Raw genomic sequence first — 16,886 nt, 5'->3', positions numbered from 1 at the left:
AGGTCCTATCCCTGAGTCGGGAAGATCCCCTGGAGGAGGAAAAGGCAACTCACTGCAGTGTTCTTGCCTGGGAAATCCCGCGGACAGAGAGGAGCCTGCTGGGCTACAGTCTGTGGGGTCGCAAAAGAGTTGGACGAAACTTAGCAACTAAACAACAGCACCTGGTGGTCCACCGGTAGGATTCGGGCTTTCACTGCTGTGACATGGGTTCAGTCCCTGGTTGGGGAACTGAGATCCCACAAGCTGCGCTGTGTGTCCCCCACCACCAAAAGATGGAGATTTGATTCCTCACACAGAAGTCAGGAGGAGAAAGTGGGAGATGCTCAAGTGGAGGCATGAGCATGACCACGTCTTGGAGAAGCTTGGCAGCAACAAAAGGAGGGCAGGGTCAGAGTGGTAAAGGCAAGCAGGAGAAGTCAGACTGAAGGACACGTTTTGAGGATTTGGTGGAACAGCTGTTGAAGCCTGTGATTTAAGCTGCATGCGTATCTCACTACTCAGTTAGAGATCAAGTTGGAAACCTTGCCCATAGAGGCACATGTACCACTCTGAACGCCCGGGTAGGAGTGTTTGCTCCCCAGAGAGCCCCAATGGGGCACACACGCATCTTCTCACATCCTGCACCTGTCCAACCAGAGCAGTAACTCCTGATGCCCTGTAAGCCAGGCATGGACTCCTTGGTTTGGGGCTCTCTTGGTAGTCCAGTGGTTAAGACTCCAAGCTTCCAATGCAGTGGGTGCAGGTTTGATCCCTGGTCCGGGAACTAAGATCCCACATGCTGCATGGTGCAGCCAAAAAAATTAAAAATTAAATTAAAAAAAGACTCCAAGTTTTGATGAAGGGCTCTGCAACTTCCTGCTCACCATGATGTCAAAGTCAGGCTGAAGTGGGGTTTTCATCTGACCCCAAAAACACTGAGAGGAGCGTTCGGGGTGAAGTGTGCTTGGGTGCTCAGTTGTTTCCGACTCTTTGCGGCCCCACAGACTGTAGCCCGCCAGACTCCTCTGTCCATGGAATTTTCCAGGCAAGAATACTGGAGCAGGTTCCCATTTCCTTCTCCAGGGAATCTTCCTAAACCAGGGACTGAAGCTGTGTCTCCTGTGGTTCCTGCTTTACAGGTGGATTCTTTACCACTTGAGCCATCCGGGAAGCCTGAGGCCAAAACAATAGGAAAAAAAAACTTGGAGGCAGAGGCTTCCAGGAGATTCCAATCAGAGATAGGCATGTGGGAGGGCAGGGTTAAGGCCGGGGCCAGTCAAGAAGGTACAGGAACATCAATGGTCAGGCTGGTGGTCTGGACGAGAGGTGGTAGATGCCAGGAGAGACAGAAGCTGCAGGGGTTCCTAGGGAGCTGGCAGGTCCACTGAATTGTGTCAGACAGTCCCAGATTATCCAACCTGTCTATATCCCAAAGGGTCTTAACCCCCCCTTTCTACTTTTTTATTGGCGTATAGATGATTTACAATGTTGTATTAATTTCTGCTCTTCAGCAAGGTGACTCAGTTATTATATATACAAATTTTTAAATATTCTTTCCCATTATGGTTTATCCTAGGACATTGAATTTAGATCCCTATGCTATACAGTAGGACCGCGTTGTCCATTCATTCTGTATGTAATAGCTTGCATCTACTCACCCTAAACTCCCAGTCCATCCTTCCTCCACCCCCTCCTAACCCTTGGCAACCATAAGTCTGTTCTCTATTTGATCCCTATTTTCTATAACTCATGCACTGATAGTGATGATGAATGTATGCAAGGTGAAGAATGAATCACACCAAGGTTGATCTTTACCAGGTGACCTTAGAATAACCATGCAGATTTAACTTCGTGACTACATGCTTTAACATCCCCAGTTTCTTAAATCACTCTGACCTCTCCCAGGCCTGATAAGAGAACAGAATAAAATGTTTCTTTATGGATGATCCCGATGAGCTATGTTTGGCTCCAAAAACCCAACAAAGACTATAACTCTGTTTGTGCATTTTGTTAACCTGCTGGGTCACCTGGGTAACTTAACCTCACCTCTCTGAGCCCCAACTTTCTTTGTGAAATGACAGAGATGGGCCAGTTCATTTTCTATTTCTTTCCAACTCTGAAATTCTATGAACTTAAGTAACTATATGTAAAACTGCTCCATGGTACTGAAGAGGTGCTTCAGAAGCTCTTGCATTGATTGGTACCAAAATAGATCATGCATGCATGCTCAGTCATGTCTTGACTCTTTGCAACCCCATGGATTGTAGCCTGCCAGGCTCCTCTGTCCATGGGATTATCCCAGCAAGAATACTGCAGCTGTTGCCATTTCCTCCTCCAGGGAATCTTCCCGATCCAGGGATCCAACCCGCACCTCCTGCTTCTCCTGTACTGTCAGGCGGATTCTTCACCACTGAGCAATCTGGGAAGCCCTAAAATAGACAGCAAAAGTACTTGATCTCATTGCCTTGGACTAACAGATGTCCCTGGTCTTTCTCTTTCCTCCAACCTCTTTCTTGGCAGATGTGCATCCTCGAGTGTGAAGAGAAGGTCTTCACCAGCCCTCTCTGGACTCCATGCACCAAGGTCATGGCCAGGGGCTCCTGGCAGCTCAGCCCTGCTGACCCAGACCACGTGGCAGCTGCTCTGGACCAGCCCAGACCCTCTGAGATGCAGCATCTGAAGCGAATGCCCCGGGTCAGGAGCCTCTTTCAAAGGCAGAAGAGGACAGAGCCCGGCCTGGAGGAGGCGGGGGAGATCGAGCAGAAGCAGCTGCAGAAGCGGTTCGGGGGCTTCACAGGGGCCCGGAAGTCGGCCCGGAAGTTGGCCAACCAGAAGCGGTTCAGTGAGTTTATGCGGCAGTACCTGGTCCTGAGCATGCAGTCCAGCCAGCGTCGGCGCACCCTGCACCAGAATGGTAATGCGTAGCTGGAAGGGGAGCCCCTCCCGGCTGCACCGTCCACTTCAACCCATGAGTGAGTGGGGCCCCAATGAGCTGGGGGCAAGAAGAAACATCCTCTACCCTGTCTTAACCTTCCTCCCCGCCAGGGGGAAACATGTTGGCATCCAAACACATATACATACGCCATACCACTTCCTTCAGGGGTTCAGCTCCTAGGACTGCTCCAGCCCACCTTTTTTTTTTATTTCTGGGAGCAAAAATTGTCCTGGGATTGCTCCCAACAGCTCACCACTGCGGTGAAGAGACTGGTTACCATGGGGATAATAGTAGTGTGTTAAGATAACTAATTCCTCTATGGCTCTTCAGGAGCTTAGTTTCTATGGGGACAATGAAGTGGACCAAGCTTCCTATCTGGTTGCCATAGAAACCATTCACTCACCTTTCCCTGGAGACTTTAAGGACCCAGAGGACCTGCACTTAGCCATTTGCAGAGTCTGATCTATGTCTGTGATGTTGCTGTTTCACCTTCAAAGATGGCTTAGCTGTCCCCTCCCCTCCTCCCTCTATCTCAAGGTAACTGGCTTCCATGGCAACCTTTCAACTTTCCCACTCTCCCCCAGTCAAGGAGCTCTGGTTAGGACCAGTTCTTGTTAGGACACTTTCTGTATTTCTTTCTGCCACACATCACTTGTTCACCTGATCACTTTGGGCTGGTGGGCTGGTGCTTTGCAGCCGATGGCACCTGAGCAAGGTTTTGAGACTCTGGGTCTAATGACCTCAGTCACTTTTAGGAAAGGGACTAAAGGATCATCATTTTTCCTCACTTTTTGCCTCTTTCCGGGTGCCATTTCTGGTTTTTTGTTTGTTGGTTGGTTTTAATTTTTATTATTTTTGGCTGCGCAGGGTCTTCGTTGCTGCTCATGGGTTTTCTCTGGTTGCGGCGACCGAGGGTTACTCTCTAGTTGCAGTGCACAGGCTCTCACTGTGGCGGCGTCTTTTGTTGCAGGACACGGGTTCTAGGGTGTGAGAGCTTCAGTAGTTGTGGTGTACAGACTTAGTCGCCACACAGCATGTGGGATCTTCCTGTACCAGGGATTAACCCACGTCCCCTTCCTTGGCAGGCAGATTCTTAACCACTGGACCACCAGGGAAGCACGCAGGTGCCATTTCTGTTTTGTGTTTGTTTGCTTGCAACCCTTCCTCCTACCTCCCTGCCTGTCTGTTCTTACCCCCCCAGGCACTTGTTTATACATGTACCTACAATGCAGATCAGATCATAAATATCAGAGATCCTAACTTATTTCCCAGTCATTACAAACTCGGCTTTCCATTAACCTATACATAACTGAGTGGCAGAGGGAACTAGCACAATGAACTTTTCTGAAAATCTAAGAGAATTCCAAGCATTAAGCATATGTGCCTTAATTCATATGTAGGAATATGATTATCTGCAGGATTTCATCTGAGCTTCCCTGGTGGCTCAGTGGTAAAGAATCTGCCTGGCAACGCAGGAGACATGGGTTCAATCCCTGGGTTGGGAAGATCCCCAGGAGGAGGAAATGGCAACCTACTCCAGTATTCTTGCCCGGAGAATCCCATGGACAGAGGAGCCTGGCAGGTTGCATGCAGTTCATGAGGTCGAAAAGAGTCAGACAGGCTCAGGCACGCGTGTGGTATCTCATATCTCTCCTTAAAGAGAGAAGCTTCCCCTAACAGAATGAACTATTCAGTTGGTCAGAAACTTTCCACAAACATTATCACCCAAGTGGGGGCTTTTGCCTGACACAGAGGCATAAAAGCAAAAAGTTTGGGCATGGGCTCTTTTACTTTGCTTCCTATATGTCAAAGGTAGCCAGATGTTAATGACCTTCCTTCAGTGTATATTAATCCACATGTGAATCTTGAGCACCCACACTGCAGCAGGAAGGCAGCCCACATAACACGTTGCAGGTAGGCTGGCTTGCTTGCAAAACGCCCATTGCCAAATACGGATATATGTATTCAGTGGTGAGCCAAAGGCTGCCGTGTTTATTTTAGCAGAATGACTAATCTCTGAAGGCCCTGAATTAACCTGCACTGGTTTTGAAGTCATATTCTTGGATCCCTAATAAGCATTCATTTCTCCAAAGCCATATCTACACGGGACGTAATAAAAAATCTTTCAGAAATGGCATGGGCTGAATTCTTCCAAATCTTAAAGAAATTCTTCTTCTTTTTAAATTTTTAATTGGAGGATAATTGCTTTACAATATTGTGTTGGTTTCTGCCACACATCAACATGAGTCAGCCATAGGTATACATATGTTTCCCGCCCCGTCCCCGCCCCCACCGAACCTTCCTCCTCAACTTTAGGGACATTCTTCTTTAAAGGGACCATCAAGGCACCCTGAAGACACGTCTAAGTCTGAACTATGACCGTTTACCTTATAAAGAGTTTCAAATCAGTCACGTTAGCAGGAATCAATTTAGTTTTTAGAAAAACTATTTGAGCCCCTATTCAGGCAATTGGTTTTTCTAGTTTTCTATTAAGCCTCCAACTGAGAGGCACTGGAACATAATGGGTAACCAGCTTCTGCCTGTGGCTTTGCTCAAGATATAAAGTTCTTGATGGAAACGCTGGTGATATTAAGCAGCTCATCTGGGTATTATCGATTGCTCTCCTCCTGCGACCATCTTGCTGATTCTTTTTTCCACACATTCATGGCTGCTGAGTTCCCGTGTGGATGTGTATTTATGAGTCCCTTAAGCCTGTCTTTATTCGCCTGTACACACCCCAGCCAGCCCCACACATGCTTGAGATTTCTCCACAGCTCGGGGACTCCTATTGCCAGAGCTGTTCTAGACACCTGAGACACCCAGCACCAACCTATATTTAGAATGCTGGATGGAACGGCGCCACCCAACACATGGGACGTTCGTGTTCGTGCTCAATCATGTCTGACTCTTTGTGACCTCATGGACTGCAGCCCACCAGGCTCCTCTATCCATGGGATTCCCCAGGCAAGAATACTGGAGTGGGTTGCCACTTCCTCCTCCAGGGGATAGGACCCATGTCTCCTGTATTGGCAGGCAGGTTCTTTACCACTGAGCCACTGGGGAAGCAAACACTTGGGATAAAGAACCCTTATTCAGAAAGTGTAATGATGTCCTAGAAGGGAGGGACACTGGTATATATGGAATCGAGAAAAATGGTACAGAGGAACTTATTTGCAGGGTGGGAATAGACGCAGACTGTAGGGAATGGACTTGTGGACACAGCAGGGAGAGGCGAGTGGCAGCATGGATTGAGAGCAGCATTGACTATACCCACTGCCATGTAAAACAGCCAGTGGGAAGCTGCTGTATGGCACAGGGAGCTCAGCTCAGCACTCTGTGATGACCGAGAGGGGCGGGATGGGGCGAGATGGGAAGGAGAGAGGTTCAGGAGGAGCAGATGTATGTATGCTTATAGCTGACTCACTTTGTTCAACAGCAGACACTAACAACATAATAAAGCAATGACACTCCAATAAAAAAATAACAAATGGAACAACAACAAAAAAAGGGACACTGGGGTGCAGGACCAGTCCTAGAGAGACCTGTGAAGAGTACGCGACTGATCCTGATACCTACCGTCCGTTTTCCTGGCCCTATGCTCCCCTCCTCTCTTCCGCTACCCCGGACTTTGACTTTCTAGATGGTGGAGAGTGAGCAGATTCATTCCTGGTGAGGAATCCGTGAAGTTAGCACTTGTAATAGAGCCACAAATGAGGGCTCTTTTTAGCCTGAAGAAATGAATTACTATACAGAGATTCCAAATACTGATACCAGGGATAAGAGAACTGTTTCTGGGCAGGAGGCTTCCCCTTTGTTCTGTTGGTTCTGACGCTAGATTGTGGGCCAGGGAAACGGGTGTGTAGGAGTCAGGGACCCCTTCTTGCTGCTTTTGGGGCTAATTATGTGGATTATAAAGCTTTTTTAAAAAAAATATAATTTACTTGGCCGCACTGTACAACATGTGGGATCCTAGTTCCCCAGATTGAACCCCGGCCCTCTACATTTAGGGCTTCCCTGGTAGCTCAGCTGGTAAAGAATCTACCTGCAAGGCAGGAGACCCCCATTCGATTCCTGGGTTGGGAAGATCCGCTGGAGATGGGATAAACTACCCACTCCAGTGTTCCTGGGCTTCCCTGGTGGCTCAGATGGTAAAGAATCCACCTGCAATGCAGGAGACCCGGGTTCGATTCCAGAGCTGGGAAGATCCCCTGGAGAAGCACATGGCAACCCACTCCAGTATTCTTACTTGCCTGGAGAATCCCCAAGGACAGAGGTGCCTGGTGGGCTACAGTGCATGGGGTTGCAAAGAGTTGGACACGACAGCGACTAAGCACAGCACAGCACCCCTGCATTTAGAGCATGAAATCTTAACCTCTGGACTACCAGGAAAGTCCCAGATGATAGTTTTTCTTTGCCTCCTTTCTATTTCTCAGGCACTAGGGAAAATAGAATTGAAGGGTCAGAAAAACTGTCAGATTTGCCATTTTAATCTGCCATTAATTTGTCATTTTAATTTCTGTCTCCCCAGGTGTCCAGGCGATCCCCAAAGCAGCATGTCTCCAGCCCCAAACCTGCCGGCTGGGCATCAGGACGCCTCCCTCCCCAAGGCACTGAGGCGAGCTTTGCCTCCAGGCCGCCACCCCAGGGTCCTGCCCCATCTGGTTGTCTTTCCCTCCCTGACTCCTCCTGGCCCCTCCCCATTCATGGCATGTTTCATGACAACCCTGTTGCTACATCAGAGTGTATTTTTGTAATTCCTCCAGCTAACATTTAAACAGCCCCATCTCTCCTTCTCACTCACCTCTTCCCTCTTTGAGGTGGTGGGTTCAAGGAACAGGAAATCAAGCCTGGGGTTTTGACTCGTCACTGCCGTAACTTGTTTGTAAAAGAGCTGTTCTTTTTGACCGATTGTTTTAAACAGATATTTCTCCATTAAACTTCTACTGAGCAAATGGTTAGTAAATGGGTTGGCTGCTTCTTTAACTGAGAGCACAGACTCCAGATATACAGTCAGAGCTGCCTCTCCTGGGAGCCAGAGGCCAAACGCAGGTGACTCTGTTTTATGTGAAGTGTGTTGAGCAGGAACACCCCGACTGTGCTGGGTCCCCAGGTCCAAAGCCCGCTGCTGTGTGACTGGACCCAGCGGGCAGGATGGTGGAGGGGCCAGGCTACTGCACCCCACCCTCAGTTTCTGACTCACTAGAAAGTTGCATCTTTAACAATTTCCAGGTGATGTAGCATTTGCTGGTTTGGGACCCTCTGGCTGGGGTCGAAACTAACTCAAAACATGTTAAGATGGGTAGTATCAGTTCAGCCAAGAAACCTCTGGTCCACCCAAATGGAGTGACTGAGGTGGGTCAAACATCTATACAGGCAGATAGGGGGCCGTGGGAAATCAATAGGGAGGGTAAGGTGCTCTGTTGGGGAACTCAGGGCGGGGGGGTGGGGGGGCGCCTGGTGAGGTGAGGGGTTACTGGAACCCAGTGAGGACTGTAGCTCCCTCTAGTGGTCAGGAGGGAAACAGCCACTCACTGTGGAGGGTGGTACCCAGTGGCAAGATTGAACAACTCTCTCCCTTCCAACTAGCCTGGCATCTCCTGTTGGTCAGACCCAACTGGGAGCCAGAAACTTAGGGGTGCAGCCTAACTTTTGGATGCAGTCACAAAGGTGGATCTGGGAGGGTCCAGAGCTGCAAATGGACAATGTCCAGCCCAAAGGCTAGTAAACCCCTTTAAAGGAGGGGTGCAGGAAGGTGGGGTGGGGGTGGCAGGCAGCAGCGGGAAATCGCAGCGATTCTTAGTCTTTCTTAGACCAAGTGGGGCAAGGACAGGGGAAGGGGGAGAAAGGGGCCTTCTAATCTACACCAAGGGGAGGGAAAGGCCAAGGACAACCTCTCCCACAGGCTGCTGATCTAGACTGACTTTGGCAGAAATCTAGTTCTTAGGTCTTCTCTGAGCAGCTTCATACCTCCCTGCTGGGTGCTGTGTGTCCTAGAACCCCCTCCCAGGGCAAGACAGAGCTTTCTGTGCCAGCTCCCCTTCAACCCAAATAAACCATTAAGCTGTAAAAATTAAAATTAGAGATTAGGAATAAAAAAAAAGAAAATGGTTATCTCTTAGATTACAATCCTAATGCTATTATTTTCCAGATGATGATTTGGGGCAAGTTTTCTAGCCTCTGGGCCTCACTTTCCTCACCTGTAAAATGGGAGTGATGAAATGAAAATAAATTAATAAATTTTAAAAATATTTTTTTTATTTTAAAAATAAAATAAAAATGAGACTGACAACAGTAATTCCTTTGTGGGTTATCCATGTAAGCGCTTGGCCAGGACCCTGATAATGTTGCCTGCTGTTACTATAAGCAAAGGAGTGTACACACTTCTCCCCCGGGGCTATTGCTTGCTTAACACCAAGGACAATGATAATCTTATCCTTTGCAGTGCGAGAGGGCGGAGGGACAGGCACACATCAAATCAGACAATGTACCATTTTATTCCTTATAAAATATATTTCATATTGCTGTAAAAACATTATATTTCACATTTTTAAAAAAATTTTTAACAGTAAAAATAATACTTGGAAGACAGCTGGGGGAAAAGGCGCCAATAAAGACAAGTTCACAGATGGGATTTATCTCCCTCTCCTTTTTTTTCTTTTTGCCCCTGGTAAAGTCAGAACCTGCGAGGACCAGAAAGTAACAGGACAGATTTCTTCCGAAAAGTCAGAGTTTCCACATCCAAATCCATTATGTCCTTCAAAGAATCTAGCCTCGGGCCAACTGCAATATTGTGGATGTTGCTCAGAATGTGTTCTGAAATTACAGGATTGCCCTCACAGCCAGCTTCAATGTCAGATTATTAAATCTAAGCCATTTTACTCACCCGTTGGTCCTTGTGTTCTGCACCTGTGACCTCACTTGACCACCAGGAAATGGCAAGTCACTCCAGTCTTCTTGCCCGGGAAATCCCACGAACAAGAAGAGCCTGCAGGGCTACCATGAGGTTGCAAAGAGTCAGACAGGACTCAGTGACTCCACCGCTACACCAGCACTAGTCACTGGACTCTCGTCGCACTGAAGCGCAAGCATGGGTGCAGATTCAGTATCATTAAGGCTGCTCAAAGCAGGCACCACGGACTCCAAAGGTACTTCCAAAATAAGGGGAATAAGCATAACATCCCCGGAGTAAAGAGTTTCCCAAGACGCTTGCTTTGCCAATCCGTCCTGTTAGTTTCCAAAGCGCACCTGTCGCCTCTTACCTTCCATCAGGTTCTGCCTCCCAGGATGGGCCAGGAAGTTGGGAGAAATACAGAGATGAAGAAAACAGGCGTGATGGTGGGGTCAGTTCACAAACCACCCCCTGCCCTCTGAGAAGAGACGAATAGGGACAACCCCGGGACAGACCACACGTCAAGAACCCGCATGACAGCCACAGACGGAGCAGTGGGAGGAGAGAGGCTGGAGGAGGCCACCACCACCGGGAAGGAGGCCGGAGCAAAGGCTGACAGGGAAAGCCGCACCAGAACATTAAAAAAAAAAAAAAAAAAACACCACCTCAGTTTTGAAATTGTTGCATCAATTTCTTCTCTCTTCCTTTTCTGCCCTGTGCAGCACTGACATGACAAGCCTGCCTTACTTAGAGAAAATCTTGATATCCAGTTGTACCTACATGGTCCAAACTGAGGAGGAAATGAAAATAGGGTCTCCAAAGGGGAGACCCAGCAAAGGCTTTGAGTAAGGAGGAAAGGGGAGGCGCTGCTGGGCAGAGCTCCCTCTACCCCCGTCTCAAAGGCCCCCTCCTCACACGGGTAGGACCTACAGGTGCACAGGGCGCGAAGCTGGGAGTCAGCTTTGGGAAGCTGGGAGCTTGAAGGAGCGGGAGGAAGAACCCAGCACCTCTTGCTGGCCTGATTTCCAGCTTTACCAAGGGACAGAATTCCACATACTTTTTTTTTTTTTTTTTACTAAGTTATAACAATATACCCCATCACCACCAAAGACACTCATGTGTAAGAGTGCCTTTCCCTTCTGTCACCAAACCCAGGTCACCATCACCGTTCACACCATCACACCCCCTATTTCCATCTGCCAGTTTCTAACATGCCTGTCACAGATGGAAAGGCATCTATCGGGTTCCTGCAGCCAGGTGAGACCACCTGGACGGGAAGGACAGCCTTGCTCACAGCCAAAGGCTGGATGCCACTGTGCAAGCCCCAGAGAGCTGGCCTCGTGGTGGAGTTCCCTGAGCCCCTGACATTTGGGACGCAGGCCCTGAGGAGTCCCCCAGACCAGTCCCACTCGGCAGAAAGGTGAGGCTTTGAGCCAAAAACGTGCCCTCCCCCAGCCCTGCTCGCCCAGGCACAGAACCCCCTGCCTCTACTTGTCCCTCCTCAACAAAAATGGATTCACGTATTCAGCTCTCAGGTCACACAGTCCGGGGTCCCCTCCATTCCTGAGGTCTCCAGTAGATGCTAAATCAACCCCAGTTCCCGTCACATGACCTCCTCAGGCCCCCTAACCTCCCCAGAAAAGACGCCTAACAGGTGTCTGGGACCACGACACCACATCCAACTGACCCTCCCCATCACACTGACTGGACCCCACAGAAGCCCCCTGAAGAGTCCTGTCCTGCCTGTCACCTTAGGAAGAAAACCAGACGGTCCCCACAGGGCCAGGTGAGCCCGTGGCGCCACGGGACAGCTCTGTGCCCTCTCACCGTGGCAGGAGCTACCACCTACCTTTCTGTCTGTTCTCTTCACGAGCCCGGCCCCATGGCCTTGGAGGAACACGGGAAAATCCCCGGTTCCCATGAGACGAAGAGGGACCTACCTCAGGGCAGGATCTCTCGGCCAAAGGGGGAATCTTTAATCAGAAAGAGGCTCCTGAATACACCGTAAGTGAAAACAAAGTGTTTCTGAGGGGGTGTCTTCCAGAGCTGGTGGGGAGGGGTGGGTGTGGGTTCACTTGGGGAACAGCGAAGAGCTCTCGCCGAGTATTATACCGTCTGGTCTCTTCTCAAGGAAAGAGTGGGCAAGGTAGTCTCGATCTGCCACACTGTACGACGTGAATTCTTTTTAGCCTTTTGGCTCAGCTTCCTGGGGACAGTCTTTTTACAAACCTACGCGTCTGGGCTTGGAGAAGAGGCCACACCGTATCTGTTGGGCTGCAACCTGACCTGAGGGACCCCAGATCGGAGCAGCTGGCACCAGAAAAAGGGCTTTCCATGCATTCTGATGGAAGCTGCTGGGTGAGGACAATCTCTCCCTTCTCCTAGATCTGGGTGGAGAAAGGGGGCCGGCTGCACCTCAAAAAGCTCACACATCAGCCCTGTCTTCCCACCCCAGCCTCAGCAGGTCCTGTTCTCTGAGTCATCAGCCAGAAATCTTTTTTCTAAAAAAAAAAAAAAAAAAAGTAAATCCATGTTGCTCACAGTCCCTTCTGAAAGAGTGGAGAAAGCAAAGAATCCACCAGCTCAGCAGGAAACACAATGAGCTGTCCCTTCCTTCCGTACGGTACACATTAATCCCCTAGGGAGATGGGCTGTGGGGAGGAGAGGAGGGGGAGTCATTTCTTTGGTCTCTGGTTTGCTGCAGAATACCCTTGGTCAGTTTTGGCTCTCTCTTATTTTAGGGGAAAAAAAAAATAATTTTTTTGATTCTATTTAAAAAAAAAAAACTAAAACATTTGTTTTGAGTATTCAACCTTAGCCAATAGAGCCCAAACTCCCCGTGTCCACTCTGTAGCTTTTAGGCTTCTGCTGTGGGCTTGGGACCCATCTGCCTGTGTCCCAGGCCGCCGGGAGGGGCCATGGTTCAGTCCAGGAAGCGCTGGCAGGCCTTCTTCCAGCGGCAGGCGGTACACCACTGGTCCCGGTGCTCAATGCCGTACACCTTGCGGCACTTCTTAGCTTCCCCGCGGGCTTTCCTGCAAGACGGGTCAATGAGGGGATGGTCACCCGCTGGCCAGCCAGCAAGGGGAACCACCAGGGCCGGAAGACCGACTGCCTCCCTCGCATCTGAGACGTCCCCCACTGGCTCCCCGGGACCAACCCTAGGGACGAGGGGCGGGTGGGAACAGGAGCCCCCAAGGAGATCTCGGGAGAGGACAGGCTCACCTGGTGGTGCTCTGGGCCCGAGGTGGAGACGTGACGATCAGGTGAGACTTCATGGCAGGGGGTGGCTGCTGGGGCTCGCTGAAGCTTAGCGACCGGCTCCGGACCTGGGGACAAGGAGAGGGGCTGTGAGCACAAGGGCAGAAGTGCAAGGCAAAAGGACCATCCCGGGGGACAGCCAGCTACCCCCACCCCACCTTGTGCCAGGAGGCCTTCTCTAGAAGGAGATTTCAGGGAGAGGCGAGCAGGGATCAAGGAGGCAGTGGAGGTGGAGAGGCAGGAGCCAGCCTTGAAAGGCACACTCTAGCTAGGGGAAGGGGCTCCAAGCAGGAGAGCCACTTGGCCTGGCCCCCTTGTGGGCTGCCACCTGCAGATTTAGAAGAAGCTACTATACTGGGGCAGAAAGAGGGACAGCACAGCCTCAGCGGCACCTTTGGGCACGTGGGTTTTACAGTGTGTGGTGATGCCTTCCTGCAGGAGGCGTTTCAGACTGCAACACCCTAAGGGTCTCTCAGTCGTGTCCAACTCTTCGCAACACCATGGACTGTAGCCCGCCAGGCTCTTCTGTCCATGGGTATTCAAAATAACTTACAATTTATTTCTGTTTGGGGGCAAGCAACCTAAGGCGCTGGTCCGCGGTGGCCCGGGGAGCTCTGATCCACCTGCACAGCCCCCCACACGCCCCTCTCTCCTTTCTCACCCTCGCTCTTCCCCTCCAGCTTCCCCATGTCCTCTCCCTCCTCCTCTTGGCATCAAAACCTTACCAAGCACCCCCAGGGGCTCAGAACTAAACAGAGCGCTGATCCCACCTGGCCTCATGATCTTGGCAATAAACTTGATCTTGGTGCTCCTCGCCAGCACGCCCCTCCCACATTCTATGGGCACCTATGACTCTTGGTGGTGGTGGGTGGGGGGCGGTGGGCAAGGGTATAAGACCTTCAAGAAGCTGGGGTGCAGGAGGCAATGAGCTCGGGGGAAAGGCCTCCAGCACGAGGTGTGTGTGGCTGAGCCCTCAGCTGGTTCCAGGGCCCCTGGAAGGGCTGAGGGGCTTGGAGCGCTGGCGCACTCACCGGGGACAGGGAGGAGGTGCTGGAGGGGGCAGCAGCCCAGCTGATGCTGGTGTAGATGTGCGGGGAGACCGGGATCTGGAAAGGCGGCAGAGCCTGTGGAGACAGAGCGCGTTGGCCAGGGCCCAGCTCAGGAAGCTCTCAGGGCCCTCTTCCCACCCCAGTGACCTCACGGTCTGCAGCAACAGCAACCTCACACTAAAAAGTCCCGGGACACCCCAAAATGCTCCTCCTGAGAGAAACAGCAGAGCACTGGCTCTCTGGAGTCGTCTTTGTCTCGGGCTCCAGTCTTTTTTTGGAGCTCTCCTCTTGGAGCTGGTTTACGTGCCAGCCTCATGACTTAATCATCTCCACAGATTAACTTCTTGGCGGGATCACCTACGAAGAACATGCTCGGGGCAGCTCCCCCAGAAATTCAGCCTTGTGAGTTGGGGCACAGGCACCGCGCTAAGTGCCTGCCACCCCTGGGGCAACCGCATGGAAGCAGCGACTCTCCAGGTCAAGGTTTGTTTCTAAAATCACCAACCGCCCTCTCCAGGTCTCATGTCACAGGGACAGCTGGTGGCCTGAAGGGCCACCTGAGTTGAAATAGCTGAGCGACCACTCATGACCACTCATTCTAATGAGGAGGAGAGCTGGCTTGCTCTCTAAAGGCTTTCTGACGGAAAGCACTGCTTCTTAATTACTAACTTGCAAATAAGCCTACAGTCGGAAAAAACCAACCAGTAGGCATCAAAGGATTTTAAGAAAAACTTGCACATGGCAAGCAGAGTCTTCGGCACCTACTATATGCAGTAAAAACCACCCTAAATGCCACCCGCTCCATGACCGCTTTCCCAACCCAATGGGCATAATACCTTGGTCTTTACAGCTATTGTTGCTTAGTCACTAACTTGTGTCCGACTTGTGAACTGTACCCTGCCTCCTCTGTCCATGGGATTTCCCAGGTAAGAATACTGGAGCCAGTTGCCACCTCCTTCTCCAGAGGATCTTCCCAACCCAGGGATCGAACCCGAATCGCCTACATTGGCAGGTGGATTCTTGACCACTGAGCCACCAGGGAAGCCTGGTCCTTCCTGTACCCACAACAATTGCTTGTGCCTCCAATAAGATATTTTAACTACTTATTATAATTAATCATAGTTACACATTGATTTCTCTCTCCAGCTAAACCGTACACTTCACAACCTCAAGAATTATGTATCTTATTCTATCTGCAAAGCTTGTCCTGCAGCTTGACACACAGTAGGTATTCAAAAAACTGAGGGCCAGATTATTTAATGTTGTACAGTTCTGAGAACTGGGATTTGCTCTCGGAAACCCTACTACACTAGTCTATCCCCCCAATAACCAACGATGGACCAATTCCCCCATCCAAATCCATCAACCTGGTTACTTAGGGATTCAGCCAGATTTCTTAACCACTGGATTCAGCCAGATTCAGTAACCACTCATTACAGTCATCAAGGTACAACTCTGGAATTCCTGTGTTTATTGAGTGTCAAGTCATTTTCCTTATAGAAGCAAGAAATAGGTAATTCAGCTGAGGACTCAGCCTCCAATCAGTGTGGTCAGTGGCCTGTGATCAGGCTGACCAGTGACAGGCACGGAATCCCTCATGGCCCCTAGGCTGAGGTCCCAGGGGGTCCCCATACCTGGTATGCATGGTCGGCCTGAATGTGCCAGAAAGAGCCAGGAGCTGACTTGCTGAGAGCACCAGAGGGCAGGTAAGACTCCAGGCCAGGGTGATCCGGGCCTGAGGACTGGGCTTTGGGAGGAGGCGGTGGAGGCAGGATGGTGAGGGGCGGGCTGGTCACGCTAGGGGTCGGAGCCGGGTCGGCGGTGGGGCCGCCAGCCGCAGCAGCTTCCCCCTTCATCTGCACCTCTGTGTAGTAGAAATCTTCCTCCCGCTTGAACTGGTCGGAGTCCACGGTGTCCCTGCAGGGGAGGGAGATGCGATGACAACCAGCGACAAGCTGCCCTGGTCCAAACACAGGGGACAGCGAGGCATGAGGGGAGCACCTGCTCAGGGCCACCAGCAGGTCACAGAAGAAGCCCAGAGGACAGGTGGGAGCCCAGGTCCCGACATGGGCTCCCAAGGATTGCACCCTGGCACGTCAAGGGGAATTCTTTTCCCTAGCACCGAAGGCTTCTCCTCTGGCCAGATCTGCTTCACACTTTGCCCTGGGTCCTCTCTGGACCCCACTCACTCGCGGCCACTCTCTCCAGCAGGGGAAGGACTATGAGTCGGTCCTCTTGGCCATCTGCAGCCCTGGCTCCGGCTGTCAGTGCGAGGGGAGCCCCAGCTCCCCAAGGGGAAGCAACAGGCTCTAAGTAACTAACCACCCTCTATGTGCCCAGAACTGAACCATCTTCCTTTCGGGGTGAGAAGACATACCCATCAACAGCATCACCCACCACCGCAGGAGGGCCTCCTTCCCAGCAAAGATCCCAGCAAAGGGGCTATTCCATGGGGCCCAGGATCAGGGATGGGTGGGGTCCTCAGCCAGCCAGTTTCTCAGAAGCATTTGGGGGTTTGGGTCTCGGGGAATCAGCGGGTGGAGGAGGGCTGAAGAACGCCCTAGGCAGAGGAGCTCTGCGCGCATACCCACCCCAGGTGGAGGGCTTTCACGTGTCGTTTGATGCCCACGGTGGAGCGCAGGACTTTGCCACAGCTGGGCCACAGGCACTTGTACATCACCTTCACCGAGTTCTGGAGGGAAAGGAACAGGGATGAGGAGGTCATGTCCCCCTGCTCAGCCTCACCCAGTGGGGCTCCAGTCACATCCAACAG

General features: G+C 51.1%; 2 protein-coding genes across 13 annotated transcripts in view; one reads left to right on the top strand and one right to left on the bottom strand.

The window, feature by feature from the left end:
* Window positions 1-7,724, top strand: part of PNOC (prepronociceptin) — a 32,216-nt gene extending 24,492 nt beyond the window's left edge. For 5 of the 10 annotated variants that reach the window (XM_006058901.4, XM_044939718.2, XM_006058899.4 and 2 more), the window contains 2 exons: window positions 2,500-2,893; window positions 7,443-7,724. In XM_006058901.4, the coding sequence (XP_006058963.4) occupies window positions 2,500-2,893; window positions 7,443-7,528 (480 nt within the window). In that variant the 3' untranslated portion in view covers window positions 7,529-7,724. Of the gene's footprint in view, window positions 1-98; window positions 176-1,082; window positions 1,119-1,359; window positions 1,495-2,499; window positions 2,952-7,442 lie in introns of those variants that run through there. The other 5 variants (XM_044939719.2, XM_044939724.2, XM_044939722.2 and 2 more) reach the window with 5 other exon arrangements.
* A 1,665-nt stretch (window positions 7,725-9,389) lies between these two features.
* Window positions 9,390-16,886, bottom strand: part of ZNF395 (zinc finger protein 395) — a 48,869-nt gene continuing 41,372 nt past the window's right edge. For all 3 annotated transcript variants that reach the window (XM_006058898.4, XM_044939715.2, XM_025281381.3), the window contains 5 exons: window positions 16,705-16,805; window positions 15,748-16,030; window positions 14,096-14,188; window positions 13,029-13,132; window positions 9,390-12,838 (listed from right to left, as the gene is read on the bottom strand). In XM_006058898.4, coding sequence (XP_006058960.1) covers window positions 12,727-12,838; window positions 13,029-13,132; window positions 14,096-14,188; window positions 15,748-16,030; window positions 16,705-16,805 — 693 coding nt within the window. In that variant the 3' untranslated portion in view covers window positions 9,390-12,726. The remainder of the gene's footprint in view (window positions 12,839-13,028; window positions 13,133-14,095; window positions 14,189-15,747; window positions 16,031-16,704; window positions 16,806-16,886) is intronic.

Source organism: Bubalus bubalis, chromosome 3 (genome assembly GCF_019923935.1).
Source record: "Bubalus bubalis isolate 160015118507 breed Murrah chromosome 3, NDDB_SH_1, whole genome shotgun sequence".
Taxonomy (NCBI): Eukaryota; Metazoa; Chordata; class Mammalia; order Artiodactyla; family Bovidae; genus Bubalus; species Bubalus bubalis.
The sequence above is the reverse complement of the archived record's forward strand: the minus strand, read 5'-3'. Positions and strand labels throughout refer to the sequence as shown.